Genomic DNA, 17,685 nt, shown 5'->3' with positions numbered 1-17,685 from the left:
AGCAGGACAGTCCCTCTCACTCCTGCAGGCTCCCTGCAGCTACCCCTGCGGATCTTCCTCATCGCGTTTGAGATGCTGATTTAGCATAGAGCTCTTTGTACTCTTGGGACAGTAAATGCTCTGCCGGCTTAGCTCTGCTCAGCCAATGGGCAGTAAATAGGAGCACCGAAGGCAGTAATCTACACTAATTTGAAAGGCAGTAATTTTTATTTAACTGCTTGAGCAGGGGAGAAGGACTGTACTCAATTAAATGTGCTGCAATTAGGACTGCTTTTCAAAATCGAAATCTTATGTGCTAATGACACAGAATGTCTAGCCCAATGGACAAAAACAGCCATAAAGCGATCCACATCATTTGGTGAAACGCCACTCACGTCAGGTGGGTTGTCTTTGATTTTACTTGCCGAAAACAGATCACGTGTTTTGTTTAGGGTTTTTGGGGGTTTGTTTTGTTGTTGTTGTTGGTTTCTGTTGTTTTTTTTTTTTAAGCAAACTGGACAACACACTTTTCACCCTGTTGCTCAAATAATTTAGAAGTTAAAGAACACATCAAAGAAAATATTGTTGTCTGTACACAAAGTACTGCCCCATCAATAACTGCTAAAATCTTATTCATTGTTGACTTCAGTAGATTGTTGCATCCTTATTCAGTACCTTGAAAGCAACTGCCTCTCTGTAAGACTACTAAAATTCAGACACTAAAGTTGAAAAATTTGCTGAACTGAAATTTTCTCTCTCCCTGCAGGCTACCATCTGCTGAACTATGTCATGCATGAAACTACATAGAAATTAAGCTACAGTGAACATAGGAAGATGGTGGTTTTTTTCTTTTTTATGAGGTCATTACTAGATATTTATCTCAGTGACAACGGTATGTGCCTGCTATTGCATTATAGTGTTTTTCTATGCATGTTTTATCTTATAAAGCCAAATCCATTTAAGGTTTACCTGGCTTCATATGCAATAAAGTGCTTCCACATTTGATTGCAAATATAAAACATTGATTAAGATCCTGATCTTGCAAAGCCTTCAATTCTTAGTGCTCTTCACAGATGACACCTACTAGGTCCAAGCTTTCAAGTTTTAATCTGTCAAAAATTATTCCCAAGTGAGACTCCTCTCATGTGAACCACATTTATGACCATCAGATAAAGTTTAAATTCTCAAGGAAGGAAGCATTTCACAGAGCATGAGAGTTCATACCATATCCAATAACGAAAACTTCTAATGGCAACTGAAAAGCAAAGACCAGAGAATTATTGTCAGGGAAAAGCAGAAACTGAATTTCTAATCACACTTCCTGTAAGAAAACTAGAAACTGATGACCTGTATCCATCAAACCTTCTTCTGCGTACAGTTAAAAAGCACTTGATGTTAACAGTGACATGCAAGAAGACATCAAGCTGAAACTGAATTCTTAAATATCTCTTTTAAGAGTTAGTATCCTTTGTCCAGTTCCCTTACAATATCTTATATATCCGCATAACTATGCAAGTTATTTTGAATATACTATAAATTTTCAAAATAAGCTCCTTTACATTCACTTATTACTTCACAGTACACATCTTGCTTCTCTCTTCCAGGCAAAGTAATGAATCTTTGTAGTATCTTTTCCTCTTCTCCTTACTACAGTACCTGGGAAATGACTGTGTTATTTTTATGGGAATTTTAGGTTCATTTTTTGCATTACTGCACATCGGGATATAAAGGATTAATTTATTCCCAAGGTCAGGGCAGGAATGACAAGGACAATGAATCTACTAATATTTATAAACTGTAAAGGACTAATGACACATTAGTGATGGATAGTGACTCGAAATACAACTGAACACTTTGACATTAACTCCAAATGACTGCTAGACAAAAGAGGCAGATCTCATGAATAGCGTTTGACCAGATCTTGAAACAAAGCTCTGAAACACAGGATTTGGTAGCCTGGGAATTGGCTGCCCACCAGAGTGACAGCGATGGAGTCCTGGGAGCTGCTAGGCAAAGAGACAAGAAATGCTGCCAAAGCAGACATTTGTAAGCTTTGTTTTTCCCAAGGAGTAAATGCCAGCTAAGCACAGTTAGTTTAATAGCACTCTTGTAGCATCGTCACCCCACATCAGTACCTCTGTTATGCCAAACTGACAAATTGTACAAGGGCTAGGTACCACTCAGGCCCAGCAGAAAGTTTTTCCATACCAGAGAAGCTCTAAGATGGTCAGGTCTGGCCACTCTCTTGATCTTTTTTGTTCCTCCAATAGCATAAGTTGCAAGACACATCTTGATGAGCTTTGCCTGGAAAGGAGGCTTAACAAGATCAATACCTTCAGTAACTTCCTCTGGTTATAATTTAAGAACCTGTGTATCCAGTATCAGCATATATTAAAAAGTTATATTACACACATCCACCAATAAAGTGTTATTTTCAGAGTCGTAGTATGTATGTTCCTCATCTTTTTATGTGCCACTGGTTTTAACTATATCAGTCACATCCTTAACATATTGTATTTAACACTCAGCTTATAACACTTCTCCATTAATTCAGATTCTTACAGTCATTGATAAATCTGTGGCACATGAAGGAGCCAAGAACTTCATTAAAAATTTACAGGAGGAATTCTAACACTGTGCATAATGCAAAACTAATCCATAAGCTATTACTTAAATGAAAAAAAAAAATCAATAGATGAATTAATGTAACTACCTTTTCAATCCAGTTGTCAGTAATTTGGAATAACTGTTTTTCCCAAATTATTTTGAAAACACTGTATGCCATGTTGATTTGATGACAGAAAACAGCTCAAACATCTTTAAAAAAAAATCAAAATGAAAGCCAACCTCCTTCAAACAAATAAACAAACCAATCTAACACAAGGCAGTTCTACGGTAAAAAGGAATATTACAAATTCAGAAGTGTACATTCTTTTCCATTATCCAGTATTTTTATTTGTTATCTTTCCATCTGCTGGAATAGCCACTTACATCAAAAAGGCAGGGTGGGGAGAACACTGCTTTCTGTCCAAAGGATTGTAAATGTTGTCATGTCAAAACCTCCTGCAGTAGAAAGATACCACCACCACAGCTGAAGGTGTCCTCCCCGCAGCTACGTTTGGGTAGTTTTTAGGTCGGGATATCTCAAAAACTTAAAAAACACAATTAACTGAAAAGTTCGAATGTTCTGGCAACACTTTCTCTGTCACAGCTTGAACTTTTTCAAGACATAAATATCATCCTACAAGATTCTAGGTTTTGTTTTTATTTTTCAGAAGGGAAGTAATCCTCCTCCTCTTAAAACAAATATAATGAGTGCATTTTAATGTAGTAAGCATATCTTTTACAGTATCTGCTGCATGAAATGAAAATACATAGAGAAAGCACCTTCTAATTCATGTCTTCTAACTTTTGCAGTAAAAAGGAGGTATTATACTGTCCGTACAATGATTTTTTTTGAGAAAAATTTACTAGCTCACAACTGAGTAGAAGAAAGTACCAAGTTCTGTGTTAGGGAAGAAGTAGCTTTGCATGTGGGTCAGGATCTAGGAAGAAAGGAAAGAATAAAATTGAAATGTAGTACCTGGAGGGAAAGCTTCTGATGACCCTTGGTTTGTAACAGGTTTTTTGTTGTTTTTTTAAATCACTGTAAGCCTCGCTGCACGTGATTTTAGGATACAATTCCTATATTAGACTGCCTGCACTTTTCATTAGCCCACTCAAGAGGTGGCCTTTCCCTAAGTATTACTAAGTCACTAGCAAGTGAGGTATTTCATGGAAGCTTTTTCCACATACTTCTGCTTATCACAAATACCCACATCAGACAAGACAGACTAGCGCTAATCCCAGATGCAGGCCAACATTAATTCAAGTTCTCTTCTGTAATCCTACTTATCGTTGACTGTGAATTTTGCTTTGTTATATGTATTACTTAAGCATACATCTCCAGTGGGACTTTCACCAACATCTCAACATGCACAGGTATGGCTCTTGCTGAGCTTCAGAGTCACAGCTAGGTCCTTTGTTTATTTTTTGAAGAGAACACGACCACCATAGTGCTTAGATATTCAAATGATGTCATAAAAACCCCCCAAATCCCCGGTGGCTGATGACAACCAGCACAATGCCAGCCTCCTGGAAGCCTAAGCCAAAGACTCCACCATGGAGTCAGCTGGGTAAAGACCGACACCTATACGGAAAGTCAAGCCCATGGTTTGCAGACTTTAGCTGCAGCCAAAATGAGGAGTAACCACAAATTACTACTGTTATGTCTAGTAAGCAGTCAACAGACAGTAACAGTACTGCTGAGATTTTAAGTACAGAAAGTACTCATGTTGCTCAAACAGAAAGGAAAAAAACTCAAGTGAATAATCAGGCTTTTCTGGAAGATAATGAAGTCATTACTTTGTATGTTTTCTATAATGGAGAACACAGAAGTCTTCTGGGAATAAAGTATCTTAACATTTTCTAATCTCTCTGTCTAACGTAAGCCACTATTTCAAGTGTATTAAAGGCAGTTTATGTGAAAGCTTTTTTCTTTTTAATCTGTCTGACCTGAAATGGAAAGGCTCCAAACTCCATTACCCTAGGAGGCTTAGTATAAACCTAGATCCTATCTAAATTGCCCTATATAACTCTGCATCAGTTCCTTCTGTTTTGATTTTTGTTTTGTTTTTATAATGCAATTGTGGATCCATGCACTAGGTATAACAAAAAGCCAAGCAGCCTGTGAAAAGCAGTTGATGGAAATAAATATAATGACCTTTGATAGCCAGCATTTTAAATGTGCTAAGGATCTCTAGAATAAGGGCACGCATCTCATAACTAGGACTCTGTAAATTAGGACAAAAATAGGCCAACCTGGGCAATTTGGCCATGGGAGTTAATCTATTTAAACCAAATGTAGGGTTCTCCTGACTTTTTGTGCTTTATTTCATACTTTCTGATTTCTTTAAAATTGAGACTTCATGGCAACCCACAAAACTCATCAAGTTTCAACTTCCCTCAGCATCCCACAAGCAGTGGAGAGTCCACCTGCTCATCATCTTCAACAGTTCTCACTTCCCAAGAAGTCCTGGTACCCTGCTGCTACAATAACACAGTGGCAAGAAAACTGGGATGTCTTACAGTCCCTTCAAACTGAATATCCATTTTGGTTTTTTGATTGCAACTGGGTCCAATACTTTCTGCAGCATTACTCACTACAGGACTCCAGGGCCTGACCACTCTTGCCACAGAAAGATTCAGATTCCTCTTAATTATAGCAGAAGCTGAGTCAGTACTGGACAAGAAAACTTCATGGGTCTAACATGATGCAAAATGTCTTTGATAAATTCTGTAGTCTTCTACCACTTCAAAAGATTAAGGTGGTTTTCAGTCTAAACCCTAGTTTAGTTCTTTAAAAAAAATAAATAATTTTTTAAAATTGAGAGAACAGACATCTTCCTTCCTTCCTTCTCATAAGGACAGAAAGACTGAAAATTTACCTTTACTTTTCAGAGGAAGAACAGGTACAATACCTCTACTTAAAAGCCTCCTCTCTGAATTTGTTCACACCTCATCAATTCTAAGTAACAAACCTCATAGCCAGTCATGAAGATGAAATGAGAAGCCCATTCAAGGCAAAGCTTAAAGCTGAATTCGAAATGATAAACCTATATTTCAGATTTTACAATTTCAACATTTCATGCACGATTTACCTAAAGAAGAGCAAAGACTCAGAAATAACATTCCTCCCTTGCGTATAGTGTCACTGGGACACCTTTCTGTGCTTTTATAGACGTGTTATCTCCATTACCCACACGTCTTGCCTCTGGAGCTAGAAAGCTGCTTCAACACAACTTGATGAACAAGACTGTTCAGGAAGCACTACTGACACTTTAAAGAGTTCAGACAGTACAAAACCAGAAATAGTCAGGAAAAAGGATGTTTGCCTTCACAGAACATGCTGTGTCCCTCACACACAGTTTTCTTCTGGTAATCCTTAGGCATACACTGGAAAAGAATAAGACCCTCTGTAAAAAAACAGTCCCTCCACAAGCAAACAGATCACATTTTGGCTGCACACAGTGATGAAGCAAAGGAAGACAGGAGTATGGTACCAGCAAACCAGCAAACTTGCACATATCTCTAAAAACACTCCTTAAAATACAAAATTCTAGAAAAACTTAGCATTAATTTAGCTATGTAGAGCTATGTAGAATTTTTCTACAGTTAAGTTCAACTTCTTGCATTTAAAAACAAAAGATCAGAAGTTACTGCAGAGGAGTATACTAGGAACATTATGGTGAATTCATGTTTTAAAAAATACAGTGTTTTCTACAAAGTATTTGTTCATTCATGACTCTTCCCCCCACCCCCCCTTTTAAAAAAACACACGCACACCAAAAAAGCAAACATACACCACACCACCACCACCCCCCCAAACAAAACCAAACCAGAAATCTGGAAAAAATCCACATGCACTTTTTAGTAAATAAATAAATAAATAAATCAGTCCTTCAGAGTAAGATGATTGTGTGTTTCTCCCCTTAGACCTTTCTCTTTTTAAAAAGATCAGATCTATTTTCATAACCGTTTAGCAAGCCAAACTTTTCACTGAAGTTGTACTTCACTTAGGAAAAAGTTCCAACTACTACTCCCTAGTGTAAGCCAACCAACTGCAAACCACCTAGCAATAAAGGCAGTGACTCTGATTACTGAGAGTCTTTGACAAACTGCACCCACCAATGCCTGGGTGAATGTGTACAGTGATCTGTAGTCAGTCTCTTAAAAAGAAAATTATCTAAGAAGTTTGTTGGGATTCCTGGCAAGCGACTGCAATTTTAACGATGCAGTAAAACTGCACTAAGGAGCACAAAAATAACTGCTTTCTCATGATAGAAAACTAATGAGAGATAATTTAATAAATTAATATATGAAGAGGGAAGTCAGTTTCCCAGCATACCATTTTCAATTCCTTTTACAATGGATGTATTCTACGAAATCAAAGTGAAAATTTACTTGGATTGCTTCACACCTTTGCCAGATATCTCTGTAGTAATGGCTGAGCTCAGACTGACGTTTATCTTTAGAATTTCACCTTCTCTTCATCTACAGAATTAACAACCACTTTTTCCAAAAAAAAAAAAAAACCACTGATCTAACTTCCATGACAGTTAACTGTACAGCCAACATTAAAAAAAAAAAAAAAGCCACAGGACTGTGCTTTTGGTTATGCAATGTGTTTTTTAAAATAAGAGCAAAATATTTGCCTTTTCCTGTTCCTAGCTCCTTGAAAAATGGTGTTTGACTAGAAGACGTAGTGGGACACTGGCAGTACAGCACTAGGCTAGCACAGCCCTAGCACTGTCTTGTGTTAGTGACTGCACACAATTTCCACTGCCTTCAGGAGGCAGTGCCAGAGGAAAGCGGCTTTGTAAGTGAAAGGGTTTCCATTTTAAAGAAAGGACAGGACGGGATAACCTCAAGCAACTACTTTGAATATTAATAACATGTTTGAGAACAGAGCTTTTATTTTTAAATATATTCATCCACATAGATCCATCTCCTGAGAAAATAAGAAATGAGTGTCCTCAACTTCCAAAGGACTATTTGGGAGCTGGGGGTACTTCACAGAAATTGTTACAAAAGACAAAAAATCCTGGATTATACCCTGTGGGATTTAATTTACCTTAGCTATGTCTATAAAAGTTTATTATTTTTTATTTTTAAAAGATGCTAGATATTTGAAAAAGCTTATCAAAAAACCTAAATCAAAGACAGACAGGCATGCCTTTCATGCTCAGTATATCCTTACCTGTCTGTTGTAAAAAATGTGCAATTCCATCATTCAGAGTGATGAAACCATAAGCCTTAAAGGAAAGATTCTGCTCAGATCTATTTTAAATCAGTAACAAAACTCTCACCAGCCCTTATGGATTTCAAGTGGCAGTGGAGACAAAAGCTCAGTGTGAGTTCCTGGACTTTTCATCATTTAAAAAGGAAACAGGAAACCCAACATGTATCTCAAACACTCTGGTATTACACAGTAGCATGATGGGGTTTTTAGGCCCAAGAAGGCATGAATTTGGCTGTCCCTTACAGGATTCTTACTCTCTGGTAACTTAACATTGTTATGTACTTTAGGGGCTCAACAGACTGAAAGTAGAAATATTTTTAATCATGAAAGTAGGATACAAATCACTTATAGCCTACAATAAGAACCAATGAGAATTTTATAGAAAGATGATGTACTTTTGCATCGTGAATACCAGTCCTGAAGCGCTGTGAACCATGAAAAAAGAAAATGGAAAGGGATGTCAAACCTTTATTCAGATGAAGCTCTCAATGCATTTAAATTAGAATGTTTAAGCTCCATTTATCAGTCTGTGCATTTTACAGCACAGATCACACTTCAGTTGCTAACGCTGTTGGGAAGATTCATTTCTGTTTATTATGGAGACACTTCATGTAGGTGACTTAAATGTTAGCACATACGCACAGTTCATTCCAGGGTAGACTGCAGCTCATGCAACTCCACTACAGCTTTTACAACCAGGTTAAGCACTGGAACAGTGCAAGTCAATACTGTCCAGTTTGTGGAGCTGCAGCAATGTTGTAAAAAAATACCAGACAAAAAAAAAAAAAAAAAGAAAAAAGAAAAAAAACCAAAACCAAAAACAAAAACAAAAAAACCCCACCAACTGGAAACAGCACCTCCACAGCATGTAACATTAAGTGATACAGAGATGGGACATCTTGGAAAAAGCTGGCACAGCAAATATCTCTCTGAAATCCTACTGAGACCAATTTCATTCCATTAAGCTTAGTCCCAGCATGTACAAAATTCCAGCGGTCAGACCTGCTTCCACCAGTTTCTGCTATACCTGCTTCTGGCAGGTTGAACTGACAGTTCCTTTCTACATTAGTTATTAGGTTCAGAGAAGCAGTGTAATTTTTAAACAAATCAACCCATCAGTCCCACTTACCTAGCACTGGTTAAACTCAGAGAGTAATTTTAGTACATGTGAACTGGATTCCTTGAGAAGACAATAAAACCTCATATGCCACTACAGCTACCCACTAGCTACATTCCAGTTCCTTGTCGGGACATAAAAGATTGTCCTTTGGACAGCTCCAAACTTCACACACAGCAGGGATGTTTGGATCTAGGAACCTGATTAAACATAATACAATGGAAAATCCCAACCCAAATATGCTGCTGATGCTAATGCCTCAGCACCAACTGCTTTGACCTACTGATTCACTCCTTTTCAGCCACATTATTTGCTAATGCACACACTGCCCACTGGCCTTTGCACGCCAGCCTGGAGCTCTTTCCAGCTCCTGAACAGCATAAAAAAGCACGTAAAAGAATCTCTTTAGAGGATTTATTTCTATATGAATTCTTCATAAACAGAAATTCTCACTCCCTCAGAACTGATGCAATTGCAGTTGTACAAAATCAGAGACTTACACAAAATACTTTTTCACAAATGTTAAGAATTCACTTGTCAAAAAAACATTGGACAGTAGGCATGTCAAGTTACATGATGAATATGGTACTCCAAATCTTCTAGTCTGTAAGCCAGTCACCAGCAAGGGTGAAAACAGAAAACTGTATGCGCATCTGTTGTTGAAGAAGAATGTATTTCACCTTCTAGCAGGTCACTGTGGAACCAGATCTATGTTAACTAGAACCATGTTTTTACATAGTTCACTGCACTACGAAAAGCAAAGAAAAATCCAAGGTAATCTCTGCAGTCTTACCTCAATTTTATCTTTAGATTACTTATGTAGCGTGCCAAAACACACATCAGAAAAGGAAAGATGAAGTGACAAAAGAGCAAGAAACACACAGAAATATTACAACATGGTTCTGACGTACCTATGTGATAAAGTCCTATCCAGTCAGTTGGGTCTACTTCTTCCTTAATATCCCAGAAAATGATGAGGTTCTGGGATTGCCCCAAGGTGTATTCATACATACTTGCTGTCAAACTAGACCTGCTATCCGAGGTCACTAAATCAGTGTCACTGTTGGCACGCTGCAAGTTCATATTCTCAGCCATGGTGCCCTGAGATGCCAAACTCTGCAGATTCTCTGGGCTCAGAGTATACCGTAGCTGTGGGTTGCGACGTCGCACAAAAAGCAGATGTTCTCGGGCTGAACTGGCCATCTCTCCTCCGCTTTTGTCAACTTACGTGAAAAAGTTGTTGTTCAGCGATCTGTCATGAAGAAGAAAAAAAAGAAACTGTTGAAGTGAGACAGCAGGTTATCCAGTCAAACATGAAATGGACAGGCCTTGGTGCAAAAGTGTTCATAGAGAAGCCTAAAATGGACTGAGTAAATCTTCTACTACAATTGCTCTATCACTGCAGTCACCTTAGTGTTACGTACATTAAAAAAAAAAAAAATCCTAAATCACTTTGAACAGAATTCAGAGTTAACTACACACCGTGAAATAACAGCAACATAAAAGAAAACATCCAAGGCCATCTATCAAGCAAGAATAGCCACAGTAACAAAGCTCAGGACAGCAGCCTAAAGAGTGAAGAAATAATGAATTCATCTTCTACCAAAGAAATCACAGCAATATGTGATGTACTTTCACTTGGATATGTTAGTTTCGAAGAATACTCTCTATGCATTATATGTTCAGAATCAGAAAAGTGTCGAAGATATTAATAAGGTTAGACATATTTCAGTAGAAATACGGTATCACAGATTTGTGCTACTACAAAATAATTTTGTAAGGATTTTAGTTTTTAAGATACAAAGCATAGCTTCTGAGATTCTCTACACCATACAAAAACCTGTCAGATCACTGAATGAGATACTTTATTCTACGGATATATACTCAATTAGCACATGTCTGTTTATCTGTGCAGTCAGACTCTGTTCTTCTTTTCCATATGCCAGAAAACAGCCCTTATAAAGTCAACAGCTTTCCTCTAGCCCTGAGAAGAGAAGGTCTTCACTGGAATGGTCATGCCAGTATCATCATACCATACTTTCAAAAGCAGAACTTGCATCTCATTATGCATAGTTCCTAGAAGTACCACCATTTGAAAATAAGCCTTCACGTTATTCACAACTTGAGATAAATCATCGGAAAGGAAAGACAAGAACAGCAAGATATGAAAACAAAGGGAGCAGCTTACAGTAGGATAGAATCGAAGACGGCAAACCCCTTGTCACAGAAGGAATGTGAAAATTTCCTTTACTAAGTTACATGACTTTGACCAAAGCTGTTTGCCTTTTTCAAAAGCTATAGTTTATATCAACTCATTGTTTCTTTATTTTACAGAGGAAATCAAATGGTCTTCATCTGGCAGAACCATTTTCCTTCAGAAGAAATTGAATTTCCTGGTAATCTGTTTTTCAGTCAGAACTGTGAAAAGGATCTTCCATACTATATTCACGTGGAATAGGAACCATGCATTTCCTGCAAAGCCAAACCAGACCAAAGTAGTCCTCCTGCCCTGTAAACTAGAGCTCACTGGGAAGAAATTCTGTCCTGGGCTCCTTACACTCTTCTTAAAATTTGAATATAGCATTTCAACATTTCTGACCAGATTGCAACTTAACCAGTGACAACATCAATAATTCCACTATAGCAGCTTCTGTGAGGGACGTATACTGCAGGAAAGATCCCCTTATTTTTATACATACAAATAACCACATATAAGAAAAATGTGTGCATGTATACGCATTAAAAAAAAACAACCCACCCACAAATAAGAGGTACCTGTGTATTACTCTTGAGCTTTCTGCTATCATATGCAGATATATTTGTTCTCTTAATATAATCCAAGCATTGTCAGACAGTGCTGAGCATCACCTGTTACAGTATTCCCTGTTTCAAGCAAGGCGGCCTGTAATGCAGAATTAGGTAGAGCCCACGAGAAGCAAATGGATTGGTTGGCCACTTCCATAGTAATGTAATTGTAATTAGACCTACAGTACACTACTGCTGTCAATCAAATGTTTTGACAACTGCTTTATTAAACAGAAACCTCTGCCTCTAGAGGTGAAAAGACATTTAATTATTAAAAATAAAAAACAAGTAGAGCACTTGGAGATTCCAAGATATGATTAAGAAAAATCTGGGGTTTTTTTTTTTTTAAAAAAGAGGCATTTTCATATTCTGAGTGTTTTCCTATTGATTGCTCTTTCCCCATATATCTTCAAAAACTGCCTCTTCCCTTCACTTCTATTCCCTATCACTCATCTTCAATTTTTTTAAAATAATATTTCAGTGTGTGCACTCTTCCATTGTGTCACAAATTCTTCTGCTATTTCCCAGCTTTTCTTCAACTGGAGATGTTTTGAAATATTAAGAACTAACAAGGGGGAAAATAAAGTTCGACTCATCCAGTTGTATGCAATTCATCACACAATGTATGTGGTTCAGCATCAACTACTGCAGAAAAGGAAAGAAACAAAAACTAAGTTCAATAATCCTACATATACAGAAATGACATGGAGGTTACCATATCCACTTCACAAAGTACGCGACACAGTCTTTCCTGATATAAGCAATGTTTTGGCTGCATACACAGAACATTTTATTTTTGGTGCTGGACGTCAGCGGGGTTCATTAACTCCTTCCCTGTCATGTTCCTGCACATTCTGTCTCTGACAGCAGTGTCATTGATGAAAAGAAAACTTTGGTATAAAGGGCCTTCTTAAATGAGAGTCAGGGAAGTTCATATCTTGTTTCTCTATGCAAAGTTATTATTCAATAGATCTGAAAATCCTGGGTAACTTTGAGACCAGAAGGGTAAATAAGAAAGAGCCACCAACTTCCCTACAAGCCAGTGAATTGCATGCAGGGATCAGCCAGTCAATGTGATCCCCCCTTTTTCTTTGTCCCCCTTCTTTTTTACTTTGTGATCTAGGCAACAGCACACATTAAGAGTTAAGTCTCAAATGTCACAGTGAAAGGGTTGTACTCCCTAGTCAGGAAGAGCCCCAATTTGCACCTGAGCCTGGCCACCACAGCAAGCACGTACACCTGCCTGGGTACCACCGCCCTCCACACTGGAGATGGGGCAAGATTAACTTGATAGTGCGCTGTCAGTCTGTTCGTTAATTTTCTTCTGTCCACAGCTAGAGATTTATGTATTTGAACTATGGTATACGGTGGTTTTATGGCAGTAAAATCACTGCAACGTAAGTGATTGCAATTTAAAGACAAAGTTTTAACAGGAGAGATGAAAAAATTTCCTTCAGCTGCAGAGCAGTACACTGCACCCAAGGCAGCGCTGGCATTTGTTGGAACATATTGAAAATTTATATGTGGCAGATGGACAAACTCATCCATGTTTAAGGACACATAAGAACTAACTTGTACTATCTAGGACTATCCCACAGTTTGAGATGAGAACAGTCCATTTTCTTAAGCCCTAATTGTTATCACCCTAGTAAATCACAGACATCATTACAGTTTCTGAAAGTAAAGTAAACCACAAATCCAAATGCTGGGTAACTTCTCAGAATCTACTCATAAATCCAAGCATCTTAAAGTCATGTTTTAAACAATGATCCCAACAAATCACATAACTTAAAGCAAATGAAATCATTTTGCAACAAACAAGTTAAACTCACATGTAAATGGAAAAACACACCTCCAAAAATTCAGGACTCAAACTTCCAGAATATTTTCCAAATTCAGCTAAGTAGGTTGTAGAGGGACCCTAGTGTCAGACAGTACTCCCTACGTACTGTTTCACAGTAACCTGGACGATTAGTTATGGAGATTTGTAAAGAGAGAAATATGACACTCATATTGTAAAAGGGAAAAATGTGATTGCCATAAAACCCAAACCATAAGGAGTGATGGAAGGGAAGAAAGAACCTCCACTTTAATTACTTGCAGTCTGAAAATTCAGTCTGAAGGTGGAATGAAAACCTTACAGTGCCTTCCTGTCTACAAAAGGAATTGCTTACCTGACAATTCCTAAGGTCTGTCAGTAATAACATAACTAAGAGTACAATAACACATACATCCTACCAAAGACTGAAAATAAAAATTATCCTCCCACCTTCAATTCTGGCTAAGCACCATGGAAGCAGCATTTGCATCCAGACTATACTGTAAAGACAATACCCATGATTAGCTGTGTGCACCTGCCCTGCCATGAAGGTTTGGCTAATCAGGCTGAAAGTGATCAGAGGAGCAATTTCACCAAGTATCAGACCAAGCTGGCAAGGCACCTTGTGTCATGAAGACAAGATGAAATGTGGAAACTGAATCAAAAGCATAGGGAAGATAACAGGCATTTGAGAAACAGCAGATACTAACTTTAGCAAAGTATTTTAGTTGAAAAGTGAAACCTATACCAAAGCTGCTTATCCACATCACAGCGTTTCCTTCAATACTTGACAAGAAGCTTAGAGAGAAATAGGACTGATTTCCTAGTAGTCTTTAAGTGGCACGAGTTCAGGATTATTTCTATCTAAATATATTCCTCAATTACTGAGCATAGAGGGACCAGAACTGGGAAAAAGTTCTGCTTAATATACAAAATATAGATAGGAAAAATCCACTTGCCCAACCTTCTTCACTAAAGGAGATGGAAAAGAAATGTCAAACCATTTCTGACCTGCAGTCAAACATTTAACAGTTTAAAAAAATACATGAATGAAGGTCTGGGAGCTCCAGCACAAGAATAACCAAAAAAATCCCACCCCACCATGCAAAACAAACCAGAGTTCACATGCTGCCCTGCTTATCTTACTCATAACAGTGATTCATTTCTTGTTTATGGAGCGTTCTTTTATGTGGCTTATGCGTCTTGCTAACAGCCTCTTCCCACAGCATTTACTGTAAACGGACTCTGCGGGGCTGGCCCTGGGAGCACAACCGGTCAGCCGCTGGACAAGATCTGCACTCTAAGGAGGTGGCTGAGGGTGCTGTTGGGAAGCAACAATTAACACATTTCACTAGGGAATTGGCTTCACGTCACCGCACTGCAAGGTCACGTCTCCTGCGAGAGGAGAGAGGCGAGGAGGTGGGCAGTGCGGCAGCCCGCCAGCCGAGGCCTGGCAGGGAGAGCCCTCAGGGAGCACTCTGCACCTCAGCATCTCTCTCACTGTACATCAGATGGGCAGGAAGAACCATCCAGCCCAAACTGCCCCCAGATTTTCCTCCCATTCATTTAGGCTGTTAAAGACCCTTAAGATCATCAAGTCTAACCATTAACCTAGCATTGCCAAGTCCACCACTAAACTATGTCTCTAAGCAATCACATTTACACATCTTTTAAATACCTCCAGGGACAGTGACTAAACTGCTTCCCTGGGCAGCCTGTTCCAACTCTTGACAATTCTTTCAGTGAAAAAGTTTTCCTACTATCCAACCTAAACCCCCCCTGGTGCAGCCTGAGCCCATTTCCTCTTGTCCTATCACAAGTTACCTGGGAGAAGAGACCAACACCCACCTCGCTACAACCTCGTTTCAGGTAATTGTAGAGAGTGAGAAGGTCTCCCCTCAGCCTCCTCTTCTCCAGACTAAACAGTCCCAGCTCCCTCAGCCGCTCCTCATAAGACTTGTGCTCTAGACCTTTCACCAGCCTCACTGCTCTTCTTTGGATGCATTCATCATTTGGATGATGGTTGGTATCTCTCTCAAATGACACTCCCACACCAAGATAAGCAATCCATATATTTATAGAGGCAGAAGAACACATTAAGAATATGAGGAACAGAAAACATGCTGGTTTCCCAATTATACAATGTGTGACATAGCTTTGTTCAGTACAAAGATTTATAAATGCTACAATAAAGGGCTCAAACTGAGCTCTGAGCCTTAAAAGGCTGAGGAAAAAAAATGCTTCCTGAATAAATTCAGAATTTGGAGCGGTTTCTCCCCACAGAACTCAAAACTAGCTGTTTGCTGGGATAAGGTATGACTACAGTCCATTTGCAGCTATCCATATGCTGGCTTCAAACTTGCTACAAACTCTGGTAAAAGCAGAATAGTCAGAATTCGCTGTCAGCAAAACCTGCCTAAGAAGTTCAGTGATGGTTAACCATATGGTTAATTCATATGCCTAACCAGTCTGCACTTACCCTGCTCTTAGAACTGAAGACCTTTCAAGCTCCTTTAGAGCTGCTGCATACCTCTGCCAGCAGGACAGAGGGGCCCCTCCCAGTAAAATTCACCAGATACTTATTCAGCAAGATCATTGATAGCTGACTTTGCCCAAGACAGAGAGATGAACTGACAGCTCTTTAAATGTTCTTCCAGGCCTATATTCTAGTATTTCTATGACTATCTGGATAAACAGATTTGGTCTATATTAAAAAAAAAAAAATACTAAGAAAACTAGATAAAGCTGGCATGAAGTATCCTTTTCTACACAGGCACAAATAAGAGAAAAGCTTCATCTTTCTGCTCAGACATCCTTTTCTTGTTATTCCTCCTGAAATATTTCCAAGAATTTCTACTCATCAAGTTTCCTGCAATCCTCATAACGGAATTCTTCTCAGAATTTCACTGTCTGATTATGAAGATTCTTCTCCGGTAGCTAACATTTTATCAGATTTGAGTTAAGCTAACACGTTTCGATGCTTCCTATTCAGCCACACAGATAAAGATGAATGTAAAAGCTGTCACAGTATTCAAGAGCCAAGAAAAAAATCAGCTATTTGGGATCTCTATTTTTCTCCACTGTTTACCAAGTAGAGGGTAACAAGGCCTCTTCACTTACATGACCATGGCTATACCCTAAATCTTTAGGATGATTTAGTACATGAATTAATCAACATGTATCATGTAGTGGAAATTTAATATTTTTCCAGGAAATTATGCAGTTCAGTGTTTCAAAAAATATAACCACAATTATACTACGTAAGTGCACAGTTCTGAGCATGAACATCAGGCAGAAAAACCAGTGATCCTTCAGCTAAAATATAATCTTAACTGTTCAATATCACTACCTAGAATGCCTGAGTGCTCATTAAGTCTGCATGTTTTAAATAATAAACTATGCAGGTAAATTATATTAACAAGTCCAGTGATTAATATCTTGGAGGGAAAAAAGTGATCATTCTAAACATAGAGAATCTGTGATTGAATTAAATGCAAGAGAGATGACATAAACTTGGAAAAAAAAAAATCACACCATTACACCTCTGACACCAGCTTTCTTTTCAGTTACAAGGATACTGAAGATATCTCAGTGAGATTAAAGGGAAAAGATGTCTTTTCCTCAGTTGTTCTAATCTGCGCATTTGACAGTAAATTTGTATTCACAGCTTTTCCTTGAATAGCTAGTTCTGGATATTTCTTTCATTTGGGCTGCTTTTGAATATATATTTAAAAATTATAGGAAACTACCATCATAACTGACACAGAACTTACTTAAGTTTAAGTACTTAAATGTTCTTTAAGTCTTTCTTTCTTTTTAAATGGAGTAAAATTCCAATTTAGTTTAATTCAACTTTACATTAATTGGATAGTAACTGTCTTAAAATATAAATTGTTCTCTGCATTAGTGCAGAGAGACAAGTGTTAAATTCAGAAACACTTTATTTTTCTGCTGATCTGCTTACTTTCTCCTTAACAAAGTCCCCTAAACTTTCATAACAGGACAATTACTGGATACTCTTGGTAGCAGCTTAGTCCAAAGCAATGATGAAAGAATTTAATAAACTTGCTAGTTTCCAGAAACTAACCTATACAGGCAGGATCCTTTAACAAGATTTCCTTTTTA

The 17,685-nt window shown here is 38.1% G+C and overlaps 1 protein-coding gene across 3 annotated transcripts in view; it reads right to left on the bottom strand.

The window, feature by feature from the left end:
- The window catches only part of HECW2 (HECT, C2 and WW domain containing E3 ubiquitin protein ligase 2), a 171,816-nt gene that overhangs the window by 104,562 nt on the left and 49,569 nt on the right, over positions 1 to 17,685 (bottom strand). For all 3 annotated transcript variants that reach the window (XM_075093893.1, XM_075093894.1, XM_075093895.1), the window contains exon 2: positions 9,848 to 10,188. In XM_075093893.1, the coding sequence (XP_074949994.1) occupies positions 9,848 to 10,139 (292 nt within the window). In that variant the 5' untranslated portion in view covers positions 10,140 to 10,188. The remainder of the gene's footprint in view (positions 1 to 9,847; positions 10,189 to 17,685) is intronic.

This window comes from Phalacrocorax aristotelis, chromosome 5 (assembly GCF_949628215.1).
Source record: "Phalacrocorax aristotelis chromosome 5, bGulAri2.1, whole genome shotgun sequence".
Classification (NCBI taxonomy): Eukaryota; Metazoa; Chordata; class Aves; order Suliformes; family Phalacrocoracidae; genus Phalacrocorax; species Phalacrocorax aristotelis.
The sequence above is the reverse complement of the archived record's forward strand: the minus strand, read 5'-3'. Positions and strand labels throughout refer to the sequence as shown.